This window comes from Salmo trutta, chromosome 14 (genome assembly GCF_901001165.1).
Source record: "Salmo trutta chromosome 14, fSalTru1.1, whole genome shotgun sequence".
NCBI classification, from domain to species: domain Eukaryota; kingdom Metazoa; phylum Chordata; class Actinopteri; order Salmoniformes; family Salmonidae; genus Salmo; species Salmo trutta.
This window is the reverse complement of record NC_042970.1, coordinates 23,417,605-23,439,000: the sequence shown is the minus strand read 5'-3', so window position 1 is coordinate 23,439,000 and position 21,396 is coordinate 23,417,605. Positions and strand designations below refer to the sequence as shown.

Here is a 21,396-nt window from a genome sequence, read left to right as displayed (position 1 = left end):
GCCTCTTGGATCTAGACTTGGCGCTACAGTACCACTTGCCGGTATGAGCTCAATGAAGGTGTGATCAGATCAATCACACACACAGACACACACACAAAATCCTCCATGGGGGATTTCTCCACAACTTAATCTTTCCTTAAATGAACCTTCCATACAACACACATGTATGATAACTCGATCTGTCTGTGTCAGACTGTGCGGGCTGCTTGTGAATCAGTGTTTCCGTTAGCCGATAATTGGCAGCTTTTGACCAGCAATGTATTTTTTAAGCAGATAACTGGGAGAAAAAAAACAATGGTAGGTAGGCTATTAGCGTGTCACACACCACTTTACAATGTGAGCTGGAGGCACTATGCATTTTGAAAAGATACTTAAATTGTTTGAACTCTGAATGTTTTACTTCATATTATGAGGCATGTCTTACCTTACTTGAAAATCAAACCATAAAAACGGGGAGAAAATTATTTTAAAAAGACTTAATTGGCGGCTTGTGAGTTTGAGGTTTGGGGAAGCATACCATTTATCCTACCATTTCTACCGATCTGTGTGCCAGCGCGCATTTTCGTGCAACAGTTTCAATTAAATAATAATTATTTTCTTTCAAAAATCAGCGTCACATGGTTGATCGTAATTAAAATGACCAAAAAATATAAAAAGTTACAATTGAACTAATGCGAGAGTGCCAGCCTCTGTCATATGGACACGTTGTGATCATTGATGTCTAAATAGCCTAAATTAGTACATGGAACTCAGATGGCCAAAGCTTCCGTTGGCCTAGAACTTCCATTGTCAACTAAGTAAAAATACATAAAGCGACAAATAAAAACAGTAGAAAATATCCTGATGGAAATTCATCTCTCTATTCTGCCTGTCTACCTCCCTTTCTATATGTCTTGACTTGAGCGATTGCTAGTGAAGTGAAACATTGTATCAAATCAATCAACTGGATCCAGTCTGAAGCAGTCTAGCGAACTTGCAACATTACATCAACTAGCCTATTCCAGGCCCTTGGAGTTTTCATGCCAGTGAGCTCATCAGTCAAAGTTATTTTGTGACTTTTCCACTGGATATATGGGATCATCAGATCATGATATTTTGCTCTTTCACACCGAGACTTGGTGACTATCGAGGGGGAGATTGTTGGAAATATTACTCAAATTGGCCTACTGTGAGGAACTATTAGGCTATCATTTGCAGTGGATGTAAAAAATAAAAAAAAGAAAGAAATATATATATATAAAAAAAAAAAAAGACTTCACTTACTGTGTGAGGTGAAGAAATAAATGTCTGAGATGCTCAGCTTATTAGTGGTGGGCGTGGTGAGTTAAAACAATAAATGAAAACAACCCCAAATGCTCCCTCAACATGAACAAGACAGAGAAACCAGACCCATGCTCATTGCTCACGTGGAGCACTCCACTCAAAATGCAATTCAATTGAAAAACTCCTAAATGATGGTTAGGAAATAGGAGGAGGTTGTGAACTCTGCAAACAACAATTCCACTCCAAGAATGAGAACGGTAAATGACTGTAGGCCTATTAACCAAATGCATTAACAGAAATGAATAACCAAATGAGCGGGATTAAAGGTACATTTACTACTGGTGCCAAACAATTCACACAATGAAACAATAAATGTGCAAGAATTGACAGGAGACAGCTGAGAGCATGCTGGAGACCTGAGCGCATACATTCCAGAGAGAAGCCACACACCACACCCCTTCTTCTTGTCTCAACATTTTAAATGATATCTTCATATATATATATATATATATATATTTTAGATGCTTTTCATTGACAGCCGCAACTCAATAATCAGCTAGGCCTTTTGCCACGTGTGCTACCTATGAAAGACTTCCTCATATGCCATTTCTCTCCTGTTCTATTGGTTTTCACACATTCATTACAGGAGTTGCATGTTCTGTTAAGATGCATTACCATAATTTAAATGTGTTTTCTCAAAATATATCTCAAAATGGACAGTAAATTAAAATCTTCCCGTTCAGGTTGTCTGGCGCCACATTTTCAGCTGGGATGAAGTGCTTCTTCTCAGGGCCATTCACATAGACAGCAGGTGCAATTTAGAGGAGATTGAAATCTGATCACAATTCAGCCTTATTTCTTGTTTTTAACCGTTATCGAGAAATTGTACTGAACGCCATGTCAACTATTTTACTGTGAGATAACAAGCTGTGTGTGTAAAGGCCATTCCAAAGCAATTATTTATAACTCTTGTGAAAGCAAATTGTATTTTGGTTTCTTCACAATCAAACCATGGAACATTTTACATTTTAGTAATTTAGCAGACACTCTTATCCAGAGACAAGCTAGCTGCAATCAGGTCAGTGTGGGACAAGTGGGTGGACCGCCTTCCCCTGTTTTACAACCCTGGGCCCAACGTTACTGTTGATGAGCAGCTTATGCCATTTAGGGGCCGCTACCCCTTCAGGCAGTACATACCATCTAAACCCACAAAATATGGAATCAACAGAGGGAAGCTCCAGAGGAGACAGGGAAGGCATTGGTAAGACCTCAAATCCAGAGGCAGCAACATATCCCAAGGACCCCAGGTTCTGCAGCCATCGTGAGGAGGATTTAGGAGGAGGATGCTGGTGCCCCATCCGCCCGACTCACAGAACCAACAACTCCATTACCGGAAGTAAGTGTGAGTGATGTGTGTCTGACTCCTACCTTAGCCTGCTGTAAGTGTGAGTGATGTGTGTCTGACTCCTACCTTGGCCTGCTGTAACTATATATGTGAGTGATGTGTGTCTGACTCCTACCTTGGCCTGCTGTAACTATATATGTGAGTGATGTGTGTCTGACTCCTACCTTGGCCTGCTGTAACTATATATGTGAGTGATGTGTGTCTGACTCCTACCTTGGCCTGCTGTAACTATATATGTGAGTGATGTTGTTAGTAAAATTCCTTTACTAAGTGTTTTCATCATTCTAGATTTCAGCCAGTAGCAACAAGAAGTGCTGCAATGTGTGTGGACCCGAGAAGGAAAGGAAGACACAGTACACAGTTAAATAACGGTTAAATTAAAAAAATAAAACACACATGCATCAAGTGCAAGAAATACATTTGCAATACACACACAGCAAAACTGTCCCTCATGTGGTGTGTAGACCAGCCTTAATTTGTGTTCAATAGGGCTCATTTATCATTTCTGTAAAATACTGTATGTAACATTTGTCCTTCCAATTTGTTCAGTTCAAAGCAATAAACATTAAGTGATAAAAACCTTGTTTCATTTATATTTGTTCAAGATAAACATGATTTATTTCACCCATGTCTTGACTATTTATTTTTTATTTATTTATTTTTTATTTCACCTTTATTTAACCAGGTAGGCAAGTTGAGAACAAGTTTTACAATTGCGACCTGGCCAAGATAAAGCAAAGCAGTTCGACAACATACAAAAACACAGAGTTACACATGGAGTAAACAACATACAGTCAATGATGCAGTAGAAAAAAAACTATAACTGATTGGTTAACAAAAATCACTTTTTTTTATGAGCTTTTATTGATAAATGTGATCTAGCAGAGGTAAATATTAACCATGTATGCTGTCTATATTGCTTGTAATAAGTCAACATCTAAGTATGAAGTATTTTTACATCAATTGTTATGGCTGTATTGTTTTAAAGACCCAGTTCATCAGACCTGCTATCATTGGGTGAATATCAACAACATGAACACCACACAAGGGTTAATTAGATACGCAAAACACTATTACACCCAGCAGTTGGGAAGTTAGTTAGGGATCTCATTCTTTGAGCCTTCTGAGGTAAACAGAGACAATTAGGACAAACAAATGAAGACAATACACAAGTCTCTGAGGGTGTCATTTTACCAACAGCATCCCGACAACTCAAAGAAAAACATTTCAAAGCAACATTAACTACACATTCCAATTGTTTTTCAACTGTTTTTGGCAGCTGATGACACAGAAATAAATGCTCCAACACAGTGACAAGCAGTATTATTCCACGTTTTGAAATGAGGTGGTATCATTGTCATTCCTGTAACTGAATGTAGTAGGCTGAGACATTACTCTCTAAACATCCTCAAGGATAAAAACATTGTGTCAAGAGAACTTGTATTCACTTAGTGTTAATAAACATGTCTGTCATTCACAGGTGGTTCATTATGCAATTCAGCTCAGTATTGCCACGGGTTCATTCAAACAAAACATGAACAAAAAACATTTTGTTTTCTGAAATGAAAATCAAACAACTTCTTATTCTTGACTGGAGTAGCCTACAGCTTGTCACCTCATAAAAACAGCCCTCTCTACCCAACCAACTAGACTAAACACAAAGAAACTAAGTGAACTAGCAAACTGAAGTCCAGAAATCAGTAGTGTGCTTTTCTGGGCTCCTTTCTTAAACTAAGTATAAAAAAAAGGAAACGTCCAGCGTTTTGACACCGAGTTCAGTTCAAACATCACACTGTGCATCCAGTATCTCTGTAGTGTCAAAATGCTTCTTTGAACTGCTGCACCATAGCCAAGGCTTTTAGACTACAGTGTTCCAGAGCCTTGACTTCTCTCCCTACCATTAACATCCCATTCTACATGTCAAGGCCTGGCCCAGACCCAGTCCTCGGTGAACAAAGGACCTGACACCAAGTAGAAACGGCCCACATTATGCTATGGTCTTATAAGCAGGAAAGTGGAACAGCTAGCTACGATATGCAGTATACTATATCATTGACTGCATTAAAGTAATGCACTGTAAGCAAATCTTCAGCTACAGTATAGGGGGTCAAGGAGGCCTAATTAGGGATGAACTGAGCAGGATGCACTGAGCAGGATGCACTGAGCAGGATGCACTGAGCAGGCCACTGGGGTCTGCTGATGGGGTCTGCTGATGGGGTCTGCTGATGGGGGTCTGCTGATGGGGGTCTGCTGATGGGGGTCTGCTGATGGGGTCTGCTGATGGGGTCTGCTGATAGTCCATGATCAGCAGTTATACTGAGGTTATTAGTGATTCCTGAGTCTCCACAGAGATGTGAGCTTGGAGAGCTTTTAAGAGACCCCAATAGCTCATAGTTCTCTATGGCTGTTATCGTTTCATTGTAACCATAGTACTGTAGTAGTCTGGGTAACAGTCTGGTGAGCTATTATTCCATTCCTTGTAATGCTAAACATCTTTGGTATGACAGAGTGGAGTGGTATGTTAGCTTAACAGACTGGTACCCAGGCTAGTACTGTAGTATGTAAGGCAGGGTTCCTCAAACTCAGTCCTCAGGACCAAGAGGTGCACGTTTTGGTTTTAGTACTAACACTACACAGCTGATTAAAATGATCAACTGATCATTAAGCTTTGATCATTTGAATCAGCTGTGTAGTGTTAGTACTAAAACCAAAACGTGCACCTCTTGGTCCTGAGGACTGAGGTCAGGATTATAGTCAATGGTTAGACCTAGCTAAAGATGACTGAAATAATGCTCCCTACGCTACTCACCTGCACCATACCATTTAAATGTCACTGTTAATTTGTGCTTTGCAGTGCAAACCACCACACCACCATCGAAAAACAATCACATCATTCAGAGCTCAGTACACCCAGGGAGCTATTACCACTCTTGATGGTATGACCTGCTCGTCATTCTAATGTTCTCTCCTCATCTCCCCAGTTCAATGTTTCCTGGTCCCACAGCACAGGTCAGCTGCTGGCTCCCCATAGCCTGCCCTCTGTAATACAAGGCTTAATGCTCTACACAGAGGGAAATAACTCTGTTACGGAGTGGGGGCTTGTTTCTGGGCTTTCTCGCTGGCTTCTCATTGCTTGTGTTTACGACACAGGGGACTGGCTGTTCCCAGAGGCCTAGCCTGCAGGCCGAGACACAATTCCCCCCCACAGCAAACCCAGAGCTCCAACGTCACAGCCAACTCCATGATGACTGACTGTTTGAGTCCCCAGAGAGCTAGGCATGTGTGTGTTTCAGTGTGTCTGTATTTGTGAGGTGCATGATTGCCTTAGCCTGTGTGATAGCAGTGTGGATGAAACCGATCCAAGGACATGAAGAGGGGTCATTCCCACTGTGCCTCTAGAACGCTGGCGCGAGGAAAAGAGGATGATTTGCCACTCACAACCAATCACGTCACAGTGTGGGGCTCTTAAAGAGGGCCACAATGAGTCTGGTCTCCTACAGCCTCACGTGTCTAAGCAGGTGCTCTGACATTCCACATGGGCTTAGACATCTCCATATGAACAGAGAGTGAGTGGCAGGTCCAGAATGGAGTGGCTGGACCTGCTCCTCAGACCTTTGTGAGGCAGTGTGACGCTGGGGGGAGCCCATCACAACACTGCCTTAAGTGGATTTAGCAGATCAAAGGCTGGAAGAAGGAAGAGCCCTGCCATACACTGGGGTATATCCACTGTAAGTGGACAATAAGACCTTTCATGAATTCTCTGGTGGTAATGGGGAGATTTGGAGCTGAAATGTGACGGGAACAGGACCTCTCCATGAGGTACACCGTGCCAAAGACGGGACGAATAGTCCTTAAGGGTGTTCTCTGTTCTCTGGCTGTGTGAGCAGCTAACGCTGGCCAAGAGGGAGACACAGGTGAGGCAGAGCAGAAACTCTCACGCTTGAAACGCACCACACACTGCCGCAAGGAACACAAAGGTTTGAGTGAACACCATCTGCAAACAAACACACACAGGGCATCACAGACACTCACAAATGGCTGGAGGGGAGGCTCAGGTGATGCTGGATGATTAGCGTGAGTACACACCTCTAGAACAAAAACATTACACACACACACACACACACACACACACACACACACACACACACACACACACACACACACACACACACACAACCCAGTAGGGAGGCCACAGGTGAAGATAGTAACTTCAACATGCCTAATCACCAATGTGATTTCCATCCTAAGTTGGTTACCCAGCCAAATACACACCATCTCACACTCTCCCCGTCTCTGCCTTTGAACTGTATGAACTAAATGCTAATGTGCCAAAGCCAATCACTTGTTTTCACCTGGAGGGTTCAGAGAACCAAGCCGTATCATTCCTGGCACACCTTAAACACAGCAGTGTGAAAACACCCACAGGTGATAACTAACCAGTCACTTCCTGCTGTCACACAGCCTCATCTTATACACGCCATAATTCACTACCACCTAGGAAATACAGCGCTCAGAACAAAATGGACGTGAACTTGTGAAAAGCATTATGCCGCTATTTCCTATGAGGACAGAGCAGGAGTCAGTGTAATAAGGATGATATTTGGGCACTGCCTACAGGTGAATTTTTAACATTTTATTGAACCTTTATTTAACTAGGCAAGTCCGTTAAGGAGAAATTCTTATTTACAATGACGACCTACCCCAGTCAAACCCGGACAATGCTGGGCCAATTGTGCGCCGCCCTATGGGACTCCCAATCACAGCCAGATGCGATACAGCCAGGATTTTTTTTTTTGGGGGGGGGGCAGAATTTGAACACCATTGAACAGCATGTCCAATGAAATGAATAGGCTTTGCCCATATACATACATACATACATACACATCAACACTCAAGTTATTTCTACAACTTATTTTTCTTATCCTGTAGATTCTTTTGACACTATATGCCCTTTTTTCTTCCTTTGTCTTTTCCTCTTTCTAATGTACCTAATCAATGCTGTACTCCAACTGCAGAAAGGAGGGGGAAAACAATGAAGCAAGGTTTAATGATATCCAATCCCAGAAACGGTCTGTTCTAGCTGAAGCTGTACACTCCAGCTGCATCTTACAGTTGGAATAGAATTAGCTGAAGAGATCAAAGCAGACAGAGAGAGCGCAGACAGAGAGAGAGAGGGAGAGAGAGCGCAGACAGAGCGGGAGAGAGAGCGCAGACAGAGGGGGAGAGAGAGCGCAGACAGAGGGGGAGAGAGAGCGCAGACAGAGGGGGAGAGAGAGCGCAGACAGAGAGGGAGAGAGAGCGCAGACAGAGAGGGAGAGAGAGCGCAGACAGAGAGAGAGAGAGAGAGAGCGCAGACAGAGAGAGAGAGAGAGCGCAGACAGAGAGAGAGAGGGAGAGAGAGCGCAGACAGAGCGGGAGCGCAGACAGAGGGGGAGAGAGAGCGCAGACAGAGAGAGAGAGAGAGCGCAGACAGAGAGAGAGAGAGAGCGCAGACAGACAGAGACAGAGCGCAGACAGACAGAGACAGAGCGCAGACAGACAGAGACAGAGCGCAGACAGACAGAGACAGAGCGCAGACAGACAGAGACAGAGCGCAGACAGACAGAGCGCAGACGGACAGAGACAAAGCGCAGACAGACAGAGCGCAGATAGACAGCGCAGACAGACAGAGCGCAGACAGACAGCGCAGACAGACAGAGCGCAGACAGACAGAGCGCAGACAGACAGAGCGCAGACAGACAGAGGAGAGAGAGCGCAGACAGACAGAGAGCAGACAGACAGAGGAGAGAGAGCGCAGACAGACAGAGAGATGAGAGAGCGCAGACAGACAGAGAGATGAGAGAGAGCGCAGACAGACAGAGAGAGAGCGCAGACAGAGAGAGCAGAGAGAGAGGAGAGCAGACAGAGGAGAGGGCAGAGAGACAGATAAAGAGAGAGAGAGAGAGCAGAGAGAGAGAGAGAGAGAGCAGAGAGAGAGCAGAGAGAGAGAGAGCAGAGAGAGAGAGAGAGCAGAGAGAGAGGAGAGCAGAGAGAGAGAGAGAGAGCAGAGAGAGAGAGAGAGAGAGAGCAGAGAGAGAGAGAGAGAGAGAGAGAGAGAGCAGAGAGAGAGAGAGAGCAGACAGAGAGAGAGCCCCAGAGAGAGAGCCCCAGAGAGAGAGAGAAAGAGAGAGAGCCCCAGAGAGAGAGCAGACAGAGAGAGCAGACAGAGAGAGCAGAGAGAGAGCGCCCCAGAGAGAGAGAGCGCCCCAGAGAGAGAGAGAAAGAGAGAGAGAGCAGAGAGAGAGCAGAGAGAGAGCAGAGAGAGAGCGAGAGAGAGAGAGAGAGAGAGAGAGAGAGAGAGAGAGAGAGAGAGAGAGAGAGAGAGAGAGAGAGAGAGAGAGAGAGAGAGAGAGAGAGAGAGAGAGAGAAGCCTGGGTCTGTACTTTGTCAATGGTAGGTTACGGGGGACTCTTTGGGGAGATTCACCTACTGCTCACCTCTTGGCCACAGTACAGTAGACTATATGATCACAGACATTGGACCCTTTCTCTCTCAGCTCATTCACTGTCAAGCCACTAACACCTCTGTCTGATCACAGCCAAATTACGTTGTTCCTCAAAAGAACAGACATGGAAACAACCACACATTCACAGCCCAGTAAGCTGTACAACATCAGAAATTCATACAGATGGGCCCAAAACAGCACAGAAGAATACCAGAAAGCAACCTGGAACCAAAATATCCAAACACTCTTAGATAACTTTCTGGATACCACATTCACTCACAGTAAAGAAGGCATCAATCTAGCAGTACGAAACATCAACTATATATTCAGGCAAACGGCACAATTGAAATTGATAAAAAACTAAACTAAAAAAATCACAGATGACAACTGGTTTGATGCAGATTGTAAAATTATAAGGAAAAAACTTAGAACACTATCCAACCAAAAGCACAGAGACCCAAATAATGGTGAATTACGCCTTCATTACTGTGAGACTTTAAAACTCTATAAACGTACACTCAGAACCAAAAAAGCACAGTACAACAGCAAGCAGCTGAAACTAATTGAGGAGTCCATAAACACAAACAACTTTTGGCAAATTTGGAAAAAACTAAAAAAATCTAAACAAGAGGAATTAGCGATACAAAATGGTGACATATGGACAACCCATTTCAAAACACTCTACAACACCGTTCAAATTGACACAAACGCAGAACAACGCCAAATCCATGAGAAGTTGAATGGATTAGAAAAAGCTATAAAGGACAATCAAAACCCATTGGACTCCCCAATTACTGACCAGGAGCTCTATAAGAAACTTCAGGCTCTCAAATTTAAAAAAGCCTGCGGACCTGATGGCATCCTAAATGAGATGCTCAAACTCACTAGTGCAAAATTTCAATTGGCTATATTAAAACTGTTTAATTTGATCCTGAGTGTAGGTTATTTCCCTGACATCTGGAATCAAGGACTCATAACCCCAATCTTTAAGGATGGAGACAAATTTGACCCTAACAATTACAGAGGCATTTGTGTGAACAGTAACCTGAGGAAGGTTTTCTGTAGTATCATCAATGTAAGAGTTCTAAACTTCCTTAATAAGCACAATGTCTTGAGTAAAAGCCAAATTGGATTTATACCAAAACATCGCACAACTGATCATATTTACACCTTACACACCCTGATAGATAAACATGTCCACCAAAATAATACCAAAATATACGCTTGCTTTATCGACTTCCAAAAAGCATTTGATTCTATTTGGCATACAGGACTGTTCTACAAAGTTATTGAAAGTGGTGTAGGGGGTAAAACATATGACATAATTAAATCAATGTATACTGGCAATACGTGCAGCATTAAAATTGGTAAGAAAAGAACAGAATTCTTTAACCAGGGGCGGGGCCTTCGTCAGGGTTGCAATCTGAGCCCTGCACTCTTCAATATTTACATTAACGAATTGGCCACTATTCTAGAAAAATTCAGAAGTTAAATGCCTACTCTTCGCAGATGACCTATGTCTGCTGTCACCCACAGCACATGGCCTACAGCAGAGCCTGGACCTGCTAGAGCAGTACTGCCAGACCTGGGCCTTGGCAGTAAACCCCAAAAATACTAAAATAATGATTTTCCAGAGAAGATCCAGATCTCAGGGAATTAGACCAAAGTTCTCAATTGGTACAAAATATATAGAGTACTGTACACACTACAATTACTTAGGTTTAAAAATAAGCTCAACTGGACACCTTAATGAGGCAGTGAATGAACTGAGAGAGAAAGCACACAGGGCATTCTACGCCATTAAAAAGCAAATTCAAATTGAAATACCTATTAAAATTTGGCTAAAACTAATTGAATATGTCATTGAACCAATTGCACTTTATGGCAGCGAGGTGTGGGGTCCACTTGCAAAACAAGATTTCATGAAATGGGACAAACACCCCATTGAAACCCTACATGCAGAGTTCTGTAAGATTCTCCTACGTGTCCAGAGGAAAACTACAAACAATGCATGCAGGGCAGAATTAGGCCAATATCCACTAATAATAAAAACTCAAAAAAGAGCAATTAAGTTTTGGAAACATCTAAAATACAGTGACCCCCTCTCATATCATTACCAAGCCCTGCAATGCCAAGAGCTGAGCAAAGAAAAGAGTCCCCTCATCCAGCTGGTCCTGGGGCTGAGTTCACAAACCTGTTCTACTAACACACTGAAGCCTCAGGACCAGAACATCCAATCAATCAGAATAAACCAAATTACAGCACAGTCAAAACAAAACTACATTGCTTATTGGGAAACACAAGCACAAACACAAAGCAAAATGCAGTGCTATCTGGCCCTAAATCGACAGTACACCATGGCTAAATATTTGACCATGGTTACTGATCAAAACCTTAGAAAAACCTTGACAAAGTACAGGCTCAGTGAGCACAGCCTTGCCATTGAGAAGGGTAGACACAGGAAAACCTGGCTCCCTGTAGAGGAAAGGCTGTGCAACCACTGCACAACAGCAGAACCTGAGACAGAGCTGCATTTCCTGACAAAATTTCAAAAATATAAAACAATTAGAGTGTAATTTCCCCAAATTTGAAACGCTTATTCAAGGTTTCAAAGACTTCTCTGATGAGGATAGGCTACCCGTCCTGTTGGGGGAGGACGCAGAGAGCTGTGTGTTGGCAGCGCACTACATTGCTGCCTGCCATAAGATGAGGGACAGTGTCTGACAGACCAATAAACCTGCACATGTACTCTACTGTATGACTATCGTTATTGTTGAATGTATGGTTATTTTGACCCTTGGTTATTGTTGTTACTGTTGTCCCGTTGACAATTTTTGATTCTCATTTTTATTTATTTTTATATTGTAAATATCCAAAATAAGCTTTGGCAATATGTATATTGTTACGTCATGCCAATAAAGCAAAGCGAATTGAATTGAATTGAGAGAGAGCAGAGAGAGAGAGAGAGCAGAGAGAGAAAGGAGAGCAGAGAGAGAAAGGAGAGCAGAGAGAGAAAGGAGAGCAGAGAGAGAGAGAGAGCAGACAGAGAGAGAGAGCAGACAGAGAGAGAGCAGACAGAGAGAGAGCAGACAGAGAGAGAGCAGACAGAGAGAGAGCAGACAGAGAGAGAGAGCAGACAGAGAGCACCAGAGAGAGGGCAGAGAGCACCAGAGAGAGGGCAGAGAGAGAGAGAGGGCAGAGAGAGCGAGAGAGCGAGAGAGCGAGAGAACGAGAGAGCGAGAGAGCGAGAGAGAGTGCAGACAGAGAGAGCGAGAGGGCACCAGAGAGAGGCCAGACAGAGGGCCGACAAAGAGAGGGAAAATGAGGTGGAAACTGAGCTGCACTTCCTAACCTCCTGCCCAATGTATGACCATATTAGAGACACATATTTCCCTCAGTTTACACAGATCCACAAAGAATTCGAAAAAAAACACGATTTTGATAAACTCCCATATCTACTGGGTGAAATACCACAGTAGCAAGATTTGTGACCTGTTGCCACAAGAAAAGGGCAACCAGTGAAGAACAAACACCATTGTAAATACAACCCATATTTATGCTTATTTATTTTCCCTTTGTACATTAACCATTTGTACATCGTTACAACACTGTATATATACATATGACATTTGTAATGTCTTTATTCTTTTGAAACTTCTGTAGGTGTAATGTTTACAGTTAATTTGATTGTTTATTTCACTTTTGTATATTATCTACCTCACTTGCTTTGGCAATGTTAACATATGTTTCCCATGCCAATAAAGCCCCTTGAATTGAGGGAGCGCAGACAGAGAGAGAGAGAGAGAGAAAGCAGACAGAGCAAGAGAGAGAGCGCAGAGAGAGAGAGAGCAGACAGAGCGCGCGAGAGAGAGAGCAGACAGAGCGAGAGAGAGAGCGCAGAGAGAGAGAGCAGACAGAGCAAGAAAGAGAGCGCAGAGAGAGAGAGAGCGCAGACACAGAGAGAGAGAGAGAGAGCGCAGACAGAGAGAGAGCGCAGACAGAGAGAGAGAGCAGACAGAGAGAGAGAGCAGACAGAGAGAAAGAGGGAGAGCACAGAGAGCGAGAGAGAGAGCGCACAGACAGAGAGAGAGTGGGCAGACAGACAGAGAGAGGGCAGACAGACAGAGAGAAGGCAGACAGACAGAGAGAAGGCAGACAGACAGAGAGAGGTGGCAGACAGACAGAGAGAGGGCAGACAGAGAGAGGGCAGACAGAGAGAGGACAGAGCTAGAGAGCAGTGGACAGACACTATCCAGTGTTTACCATCTCCCAGATAATAGAACGGGCCGGGTTATGTGTTATTTTACCATTTGCCTGGTATTTATTTATAAATTAGCCTACATGTTAATGGTGTTTAAATATGGCCTTTTTGGTAGTCATTGAAACAAGTGTCACGATGTACCAATTGATTCCAGATATACCAGGGCTCTCCAACCCTGTTCCTGGAGAGATACCCTCCTGTAGGTTTTCACTCCAACCCCAGTTGTAACTAACCCGATTTAGCTTTTCAACCAGCTAATTATTGAAATAACAACAACTTGGTAGGTGCTTATATTTGTCCTATTTCACAAATGTACAAGTGTGTATTATATGCATGTATGAATTGGAAATGTGTTTTTTGCATATCCCAACTTTCCCAGGGACACCCTCGGAGAGTGGGGTCATGGCCAGGGTCAGCCATGATCAACGGCAACCCTGGAGCAATTAGGGTTAAGTGGCTTGCTCAAGGGCAGAGACAGATTTTTCACCTTGTCGGTTCGGGGATTAGAACTAGCGACCTTTCTTTATTGACCCCACACTAACAGCTAGGCTAGGCTACCTGCCACCCTGTAACTATTAGAATCAGGTGCATGATCAGGGTTGGAGCAAAAACCTACAGGACGGCAGCTCTCCAGGAACAGGGTTGGAGAGCGACAGATATACTATGCGTAAACATATGAACTGTTAGCGGCTATGAGGAACCTAGCAGCTGAAATAAGGCTGTCAAAATGATGCACTAATGAGGGTCAAAGAGCACAAGAAAATATTCACTTATGCAGAAATGCATCAGCTTCCCCAGAGACAAACTGTAGTAGGTTGTAGTAAATGTATAATACTTTCCAATTCCATGGTAACAAAATGATGCCGATTTTTCACTTTAAAATGTATGTCAAACAATGTGTGATGGCACCAACAGCACAAACCGTCATCCTGTTACCAAACGTTGCATCTGCATTGTTCTTTAATTAAATATGTTTTAGTAAAATGTTCAAGTAGTCCTTGTATGGTTTGTTTAACTTTGAAATCATTGATATTTGTTTGGCATACCCTTTAAAGTGAAAAATCTGAGTCTCAGCATCACTCTGTTACCATGGAATTGCCTTACTGCTGAACTAGTGAAAATGTGTATACAGCTAGTTTTCTGTCACTGTTAGGCATCTCACACTACACCAAAACTCAAGGAAACTGTTGGATGTCAAGTACGAGGCTTTTGAGTTGATGTATTTAATATGGCAAAATAAACACTCCACTCCTGATTAACATTTCATGGAAAAGTTGGAATGAGTCAACATCTTCAATCCCAAAGCAAATAAAAAATTAAAAAGTCCGTTGCAAGCATGAATATTGAGGCAGTCATGACAAGTATGCTTTCAAGTACCTGATTCAGTATAATGGACACATTTCAAACATTTAACAAAAGGTGTGCATCCTGAGCATTGCAAGCTATTGATTGTCACTCAATAGCCTCTCTCTGCCTCAAGTTGTTTACAGTCTAGGCCTGAATGGAACTGAGTTGCAGGAAATCTTAGTACTTAACAGTTTGGAAATTATGAAAAGAAAAATGCAAAATAGGATTTTCATCATGCAGGAATCTAATAATTAACATTCTCTCCACAGATCTGACGAGTCTCCAAATCCCTGTATGAAATGCAAATGTCAGTACACAGAGTAATATCAATCCTCTCTCTTTTTCCCCCCCATAAGGGAGGGCCTGTGTCTCGTCTCTATACTGCTGGAGGAGGGACAGGTAGCTACTGCCTTTACTCTGGGGTTTTGGCTTTGAATTGAAGACAGAATAAAGAGAAAACGACTTCCTATGCAAGAATAATTGGGAAGTGTAATGCAGTCTTTAAAAGCTGTCTCGGTTTCCCCCGCAAATTCATCTCTATTATGACCTGGTTTGACATCATAATGGATTAATTTGATCACACTGCCTCGGAGGAGTGAGAAACACTTCTCCCGCTGTTTTCTCTCCTGTTATTCTATTCTATTCTTACGACACCTTGATGAATTCATGCAGGGCCCAAAATGATAAATACACTGTGGATATCTGAATGGGACAATACATCAGCTGGAGTGTTTTGCTTGCACCTCTTTAAAATTCATCTCTGGTATGTGTGCGTGACTGGAGCCCTCAAAACCAAAAGGCAGAACTAGGCTAGTGTCTGATTTAGCCTATAGCTACAAAGGAAATAGTCAACTATTGAAGCTACTACATGAAACTGAAGTGAAGCAAAGTAATGTTATTCAAGTGACTTGTGTATTGCAATGAGTATCACGCCAGATTTATGCATATTTATGTAGAAATGCCACATCATGTCTATATGCCCTTTGTTCTCAATGTCCTTCATCTTTGATGTATTAAAAACATGTGTGGTAAACTGGCCTATTCAACAATGGATAGCAGGAACCCGTATTTAACGCTGTTCTATGACACATATGAAGACAACTAGGCTGTCAAATAGACTGGGAGAAAAACAACAAAGTGAAGTCATGGCAAACAGGGAATTAGTGCTGTGATGAGTGTCAACACAACCAGCACTGCGGCATAGTTACAAGCCTCCAACTGTTTTCTGCATAACTATTGGTAATCTGATCATTTAGGATTCCACAGTCGTAAAGAGAGTCAAGGTGCCAGTGCCACATCTTTTCCTGTGAGGTTCCGGCCATTATGTCCACCAGGGATGTACAGTAACGGGTTGGCGTTCTGCATTGGGAGAAGACTGACGGCAGTCATTAAAAGGCTTGTTTCTTTGTGGCTGCGGAGCTGCAATTCATCACAACAGTCAATAATACCATGGCATTATATTAGGAGATGATCTCTAATACCACATCTCTGAGAGAAACATGGCTGTTGGTGCCAAACCCACTAATGAATGTTGTGTCTTTGTTACAAAGGTGGACTTGTGTCTAACCAACTAGATAAAGCCTTCAAACCTCTTCAGGATCAGACCCTTTTTTCAATTTTCGCCAAAAATGACATACCCAAATCTAACTGCCTGTAGCTCAGGACCTGAAGCAAGGATATGCATATTCTTGATACCATTTGAAAGGAAACACTGACGTTTGTGTAAATGTGAAATTAATATAGGATAATATAACACATTAGATCTGGTAAAAAGATAATACAAAAAAAAGAAAGTGTTTTCTTTTTCATTATCTTTGAAATGCAAGAGAAAGGCCATAATATAATATTGCAGTTTAGGCGCAATTTAGATTTTGGACACTAGATGGCAGCAGTGTGTGTGCAAAGTTTCAGATTGATCCAGTGAAGCATTGCACCGGTCAATTGATATTGGTCAATTGATACATTTTCAAGTACATAACTATAGAGAAAATACAAAAAATGATATGGTAATACAAAATTGAAGTTTACACTCTCCCAGGAATGTCATACATGATGGATCATTGGCTTATACACTAACTTTCACACATCTAGATGGCCGGGCGGGGTGGGTGTGGAGCCAGAGGCAGCAGGGGTTCAAACTGTAGAACCCAGTTTCTACATTTTAATATAAACATTTTTTTTAATTTTTTTTTTAAACTATGCTACATTTTATCTCTGGGACCCTCAGGATGACAAATCAGAGCAAGATTACTGAATGTAAGTACATTATTTACCTTCAGAGGTGAATGTATCAAACCAGTTGCCGTGATAAAAGTTTTGTTGTTGTGCACGCTCCTCGAACAATAGCAGGGTATTTTTTCACTGTAATAGCAACTGTAAATTGGATAGTGCAGTTAGATTAACAATAATTTAAGCTTTCTGCCCATATAAGACATGTCTATGTCCTGGAAAGTTTGCTGTTACTTACAACGTCAATCCGGTCACATTGGCGCACGTTAGCATCAACCGTCCCGGTATAGGTACACTGACCCCGTAGAGGTAAGGAGCTTTGACAGACCTCATGGTTAAACAACCACACACACAAAGGAAGCAGCAACAGAGATTTACAGAATCGCTTGGGTAAAGTGTTGAGCAGCTGACATAAACTGGGAATTCAACAGGTTCTTGGAACAGTGTGTTGGCTCTCTGAGAGCAACTGACAATTTGGTATAGAACTAGCTCCAGTAGCATTGTGAATAAACTTTGTTCTCGGTCTTTAGGCAGTACAACTCCTCTCCCCAGCACCATTATATAACATGTGGTCCTACATCTTTTGGTAGTTTGAAGCTTGAAGTGTGGTCCTATCTTAGAGCAGCTTGAAGCTTGAAGTGTGGTCCTATCTTAGAGCAGCTTGAAGCTTAAAGTGTGGTCCTATCTTAGAGCAGCTTGAAGCTTGAAGTGTGGTCCTATCTTAGAGCAGCTTGAAGCTTGAAGTGTGGTCCTATCTTAGAGCAGTTTGAAGGATAAAATGTGCTCCTACCTTGGGGTCGGCAGTGAGCAGTTTGAAGGCCTCGTAAACCTGTTTCTCCTTCACTCCTCCTCCCAGGTCTAGGAAGTTGGCCGGCTTCCCTCCATGGAGGTCGATGATGTCACACGTGGCCATAGCCAGTCCAGCCCCATTCACTGTAATGGCAGGTCAAAGGTGAAATTAAACCACAAAGAAAGGTGTTACTGGTCTCAGAAAAAAGAGAAGGCCCTTTAAAGCATCCCTTCAAAATAGTTGCTGTGCTCATCGCAAAGTTGGATGACAATCAATGATACCGGAACTCTTATAATAGTTCCTCCCCCCATACTCCAATGAAGTTAGATTTCCCACATTAGTCAAAATGAAGTTGAGAATTCAAACATAAACCCTTGAGAGAAAACTGTGACATTGAAAAGTAGTTGGAATTTAATTACAATAAACATTACCTAATACAATCATTAAAACAAAAACATAAGAGCGCACAGTGAAATCAATGAGTAAATGATCTAATGAAGAGGGAATAACAAATAATCTTTAGAGAATTTAAAGCTTTAAGAGGTCAACTGTTAAAACTCGTCTAATGAGGATACTTAACACTTGAAGAAGTTGAGAAGCGGAGGGAAACGTGATTACGGCAACACTCTTGACTTCAGAAAGCAAGTGTTGATTAAAAGAAGTTCTGTCGCACTAGTGTTGGCCCGTATTATCAGGCAGCCTAATGAGAGCATCCCTATCCCGCTGGGCTTCTTGGTGCTGTGTTGCCAGGGAGCCAAGTGATTCAGCCGCTTCCTGCCGAAGCCAACACGCCTCTCTATAAATGTCTTACCTCATTTGGGTTATCAGCGCTAAGCCTGCATCCTGGCAAGCGCCCCTACAGAAGTCTCAATAAAAGGAAACTGGTTTTAACAGCTGTCACTTTGGTGGGTTACAGAGCTTTTAAGGAGCCCATCAGCTCTGAGCTGTTGTCCTGTAGGAAAGGCTGGACACAGGAAAGAGGCACTAACCGTGCTCTTACTGCCACAGCGTTTATGAGGCTGCAGGGAAACCAGGAGATACTCCCTAGCATGCCAGAATTACATTATAAAGCTTTGATTTATGACAGGGGAGACCTATAATGAGAATGCTAACAATCCAGCTCACTGGAGACTTTTTATTATTATGGCTAATTAGAAAGAATTGGTTACAGCGTCCTCCTTCTGGAGTCGTTAGAAAGCTGGTTGTTAATTTGGACTGGAGAGGAGCCCAGTCGGCCCAGTCAAAAAAACTCCATTCCAGTTGGTGTGGGTTAGCCATGGCTAAATGCATAGAACATGCATGTGTGTGGACAGTGGACAGCCATAAACCAGAACTCACCAAAGCAGGCAATGTTTCCATCCAAGCCAATGTACTTGAGGTCCCATTTGGCTGCCTCTGTCTCTGTAGGATCGCTCTCTGACATGTCGTCCATGGCAAAGACGGCTTTTTGACGGAACTCTGCGTTATCGTCAAAGTTGATCTTGGCATCAAAGCACACCACTGAAAGAAGGGAGCGAGAAAGAGAAGAGAGAAACATAAATAGGAAGACAAATAGATGAGGATTTGAAATGGAAATGTAATTAACATTTCTAACAAACTCAATAAAATGTTTTAAATAAAATGTGGCAAGTGACCTCATCCTACTAGACTTAATTACTTCAGTATTTGTAATGGTGAAGCTCATGTTTATGTATTTGACAGTGCCTCTAAGGGAGAATATATTATTTTTACACTTCACAAGGTGCAGTTCAAAGAAACTAAGCTAAATGTTAACTGCAAGCAAAGTATTTACTTCAGATTTTCATTAAGGGTTGATTATCAGTGGATCAACTTCAGGTTTCTTAGCATTGCAGGGCTGAAATCCTGAGGTGTGCTCCTTGTGGATTTGTACTTTGTAAGGCCCACTATATACCATGACCATTTACACAAGGGTGACTGAAGCCTTCATCTATCAATACTCTATAACAGCCTGGAGGACAAATGGCAGTACTGGTACACAGGGTCCCCATGGAACCAACGGTAAATTCACTATGTAATGGCTCATCTCTGAAATACTACCTGGGCTGAAGCTCCCAAGAGTAATAAAGGTGACGTGACACAAACAGACAGCCCCACACACACACACACAGCCCCCCCCCCACACACACACACACTAGGGGGAACCAAAATAAATGGGAAACAAACTTCAACAGCAGCTAAGTAGAGTCTCCTGGAGCTGCTGTATGTAACCAACTTCAGTATAACAGTGTTCCTTTTGACACTCTTTCCTGTCTAGTCTTAGTCATTATAGTTATTTGAATAATGATTTAGTCTAGTCGTCAAAATGGCAAAAACAGTGGGCCATTTTAGTCACATCACATTTGTATTGCTTCATTAACCTATAGTAAACAATCACTGACTTCCATGTGCACAAATATACATAGCCTACCAACATATTTTTCTGCATAACATCCTATTCTCTTCCCAACAGCAGAAAAATGACAAACATGCATAATAATAATAATATTATATAAGAATTATCTGGCCATGTAAATTCATAATTCAGCCTACATAGAAGATGCACATTACATACAAAACAGACACACACAAATGCAGAGAGACAGAGACCAAGAGAGAGAGACACGTTCGTTCTACATAGAAATATGCTATCTGAACATTCCAAAACATTGTGTCCTTTTGAAACATCTGGCGCATTGTTCTATCTGTGGCTACACCTTGTTCCATTTGTGGATACACCACTGAACACAAATATAAATGCAATATGTAAAGTGTTGGTCCCATGTTTCATGAGCTGAAATAAAAGATGCCAGAATGTTCCATAAGCACAAAAAGTTTCTCTCAAATTTTGTCCACACATTTGTTTACATCCCTGTTAGTAAGTATTTCTCCTTTGCCAAGATAATCCACCTCACAGGTTTGGAATATTTAGAAGCTGATTAAATAGCATGATCATTACACAAGTGCATCTTGTGCTGGGGATCGTTTTTTTTTGTTTCACAATTCAATGCCATAGATGTCTCACGTTTTGAGGGAGCATACAATTGGCATGCTGACTGCAGGAATGTCCACCAGAGCTGTTGCCACAGAATTGAATGTTAATTTCTCTACCAAAAGCCACCTCCAACATTTTAAAGATGGTGGCAGTGTGTCCAACCAGGCTCACAACCGCAGACCACATGTAACCACGGCAGCCCAGGACCTCTACATCAGCCTTCTTCACCTGCAGGATCGTCTGAGACCAGCCACCCGGACAGCTGATGAAACTGTGGGTTTTCACAACCAAAGAATTTCTGACCAAACTGTTCGGCGTCCTCGCCAGGGTCTTGACCTGACTACAGTTCGATGGCATAACAGACTTCAGTGGGCAAATGCTTACCTTAGATGGCCACTGGCACGCTGGAGAAGTGTGCTCAGATAGTGTGTATGGTGTCATGTGGGCGAGCGGTTTGCTGATGTCAATTGTGAACAGAGTACCCCATGGTGGGGGTGGGGTTATGATATAGGCAAGCATAAGCTACAGACAACAAACACAATTGTATTTTATTGACGGGAATTTGAATGCAGAGATACAGTGACGATATCCTGAGGCCTATTGTCGTGCTATTCATCTGCCACCA

At 42.5% G+C, this 21,396-nt stretch overlaps 1 protein-coding gene across 1 annotated transcript in view; it reads right to left on the bottom strand.

Annotated features, from left to right (window-relative positions):
- The window catches only part of suclg2 (succinate-CoA ligase GDP-forming subunit beta), a 149,993-nt gene that overhangs the window by 54,753 nt on the left and 73,844 nt on the right, over window positions 1-21,396 (bottom strand). Inside the window, exons 8-9 of the mRNA XM_029774956.1 lie at window positions 19,118-19,279; window positions 17,780-17,922 (exon numbers count right to left, since the gene is read on the bottom strand). Of these exons, the coding sequence (XP_029630816.1) occupies window positions 17,780-17,922; window positions 19,118-19,279 (305 nt within the window). The remainder of the gene's footprint in view (window positions 1-17,779; window positions 17,923-19,117; window positions 19,280-21,396) is intronic.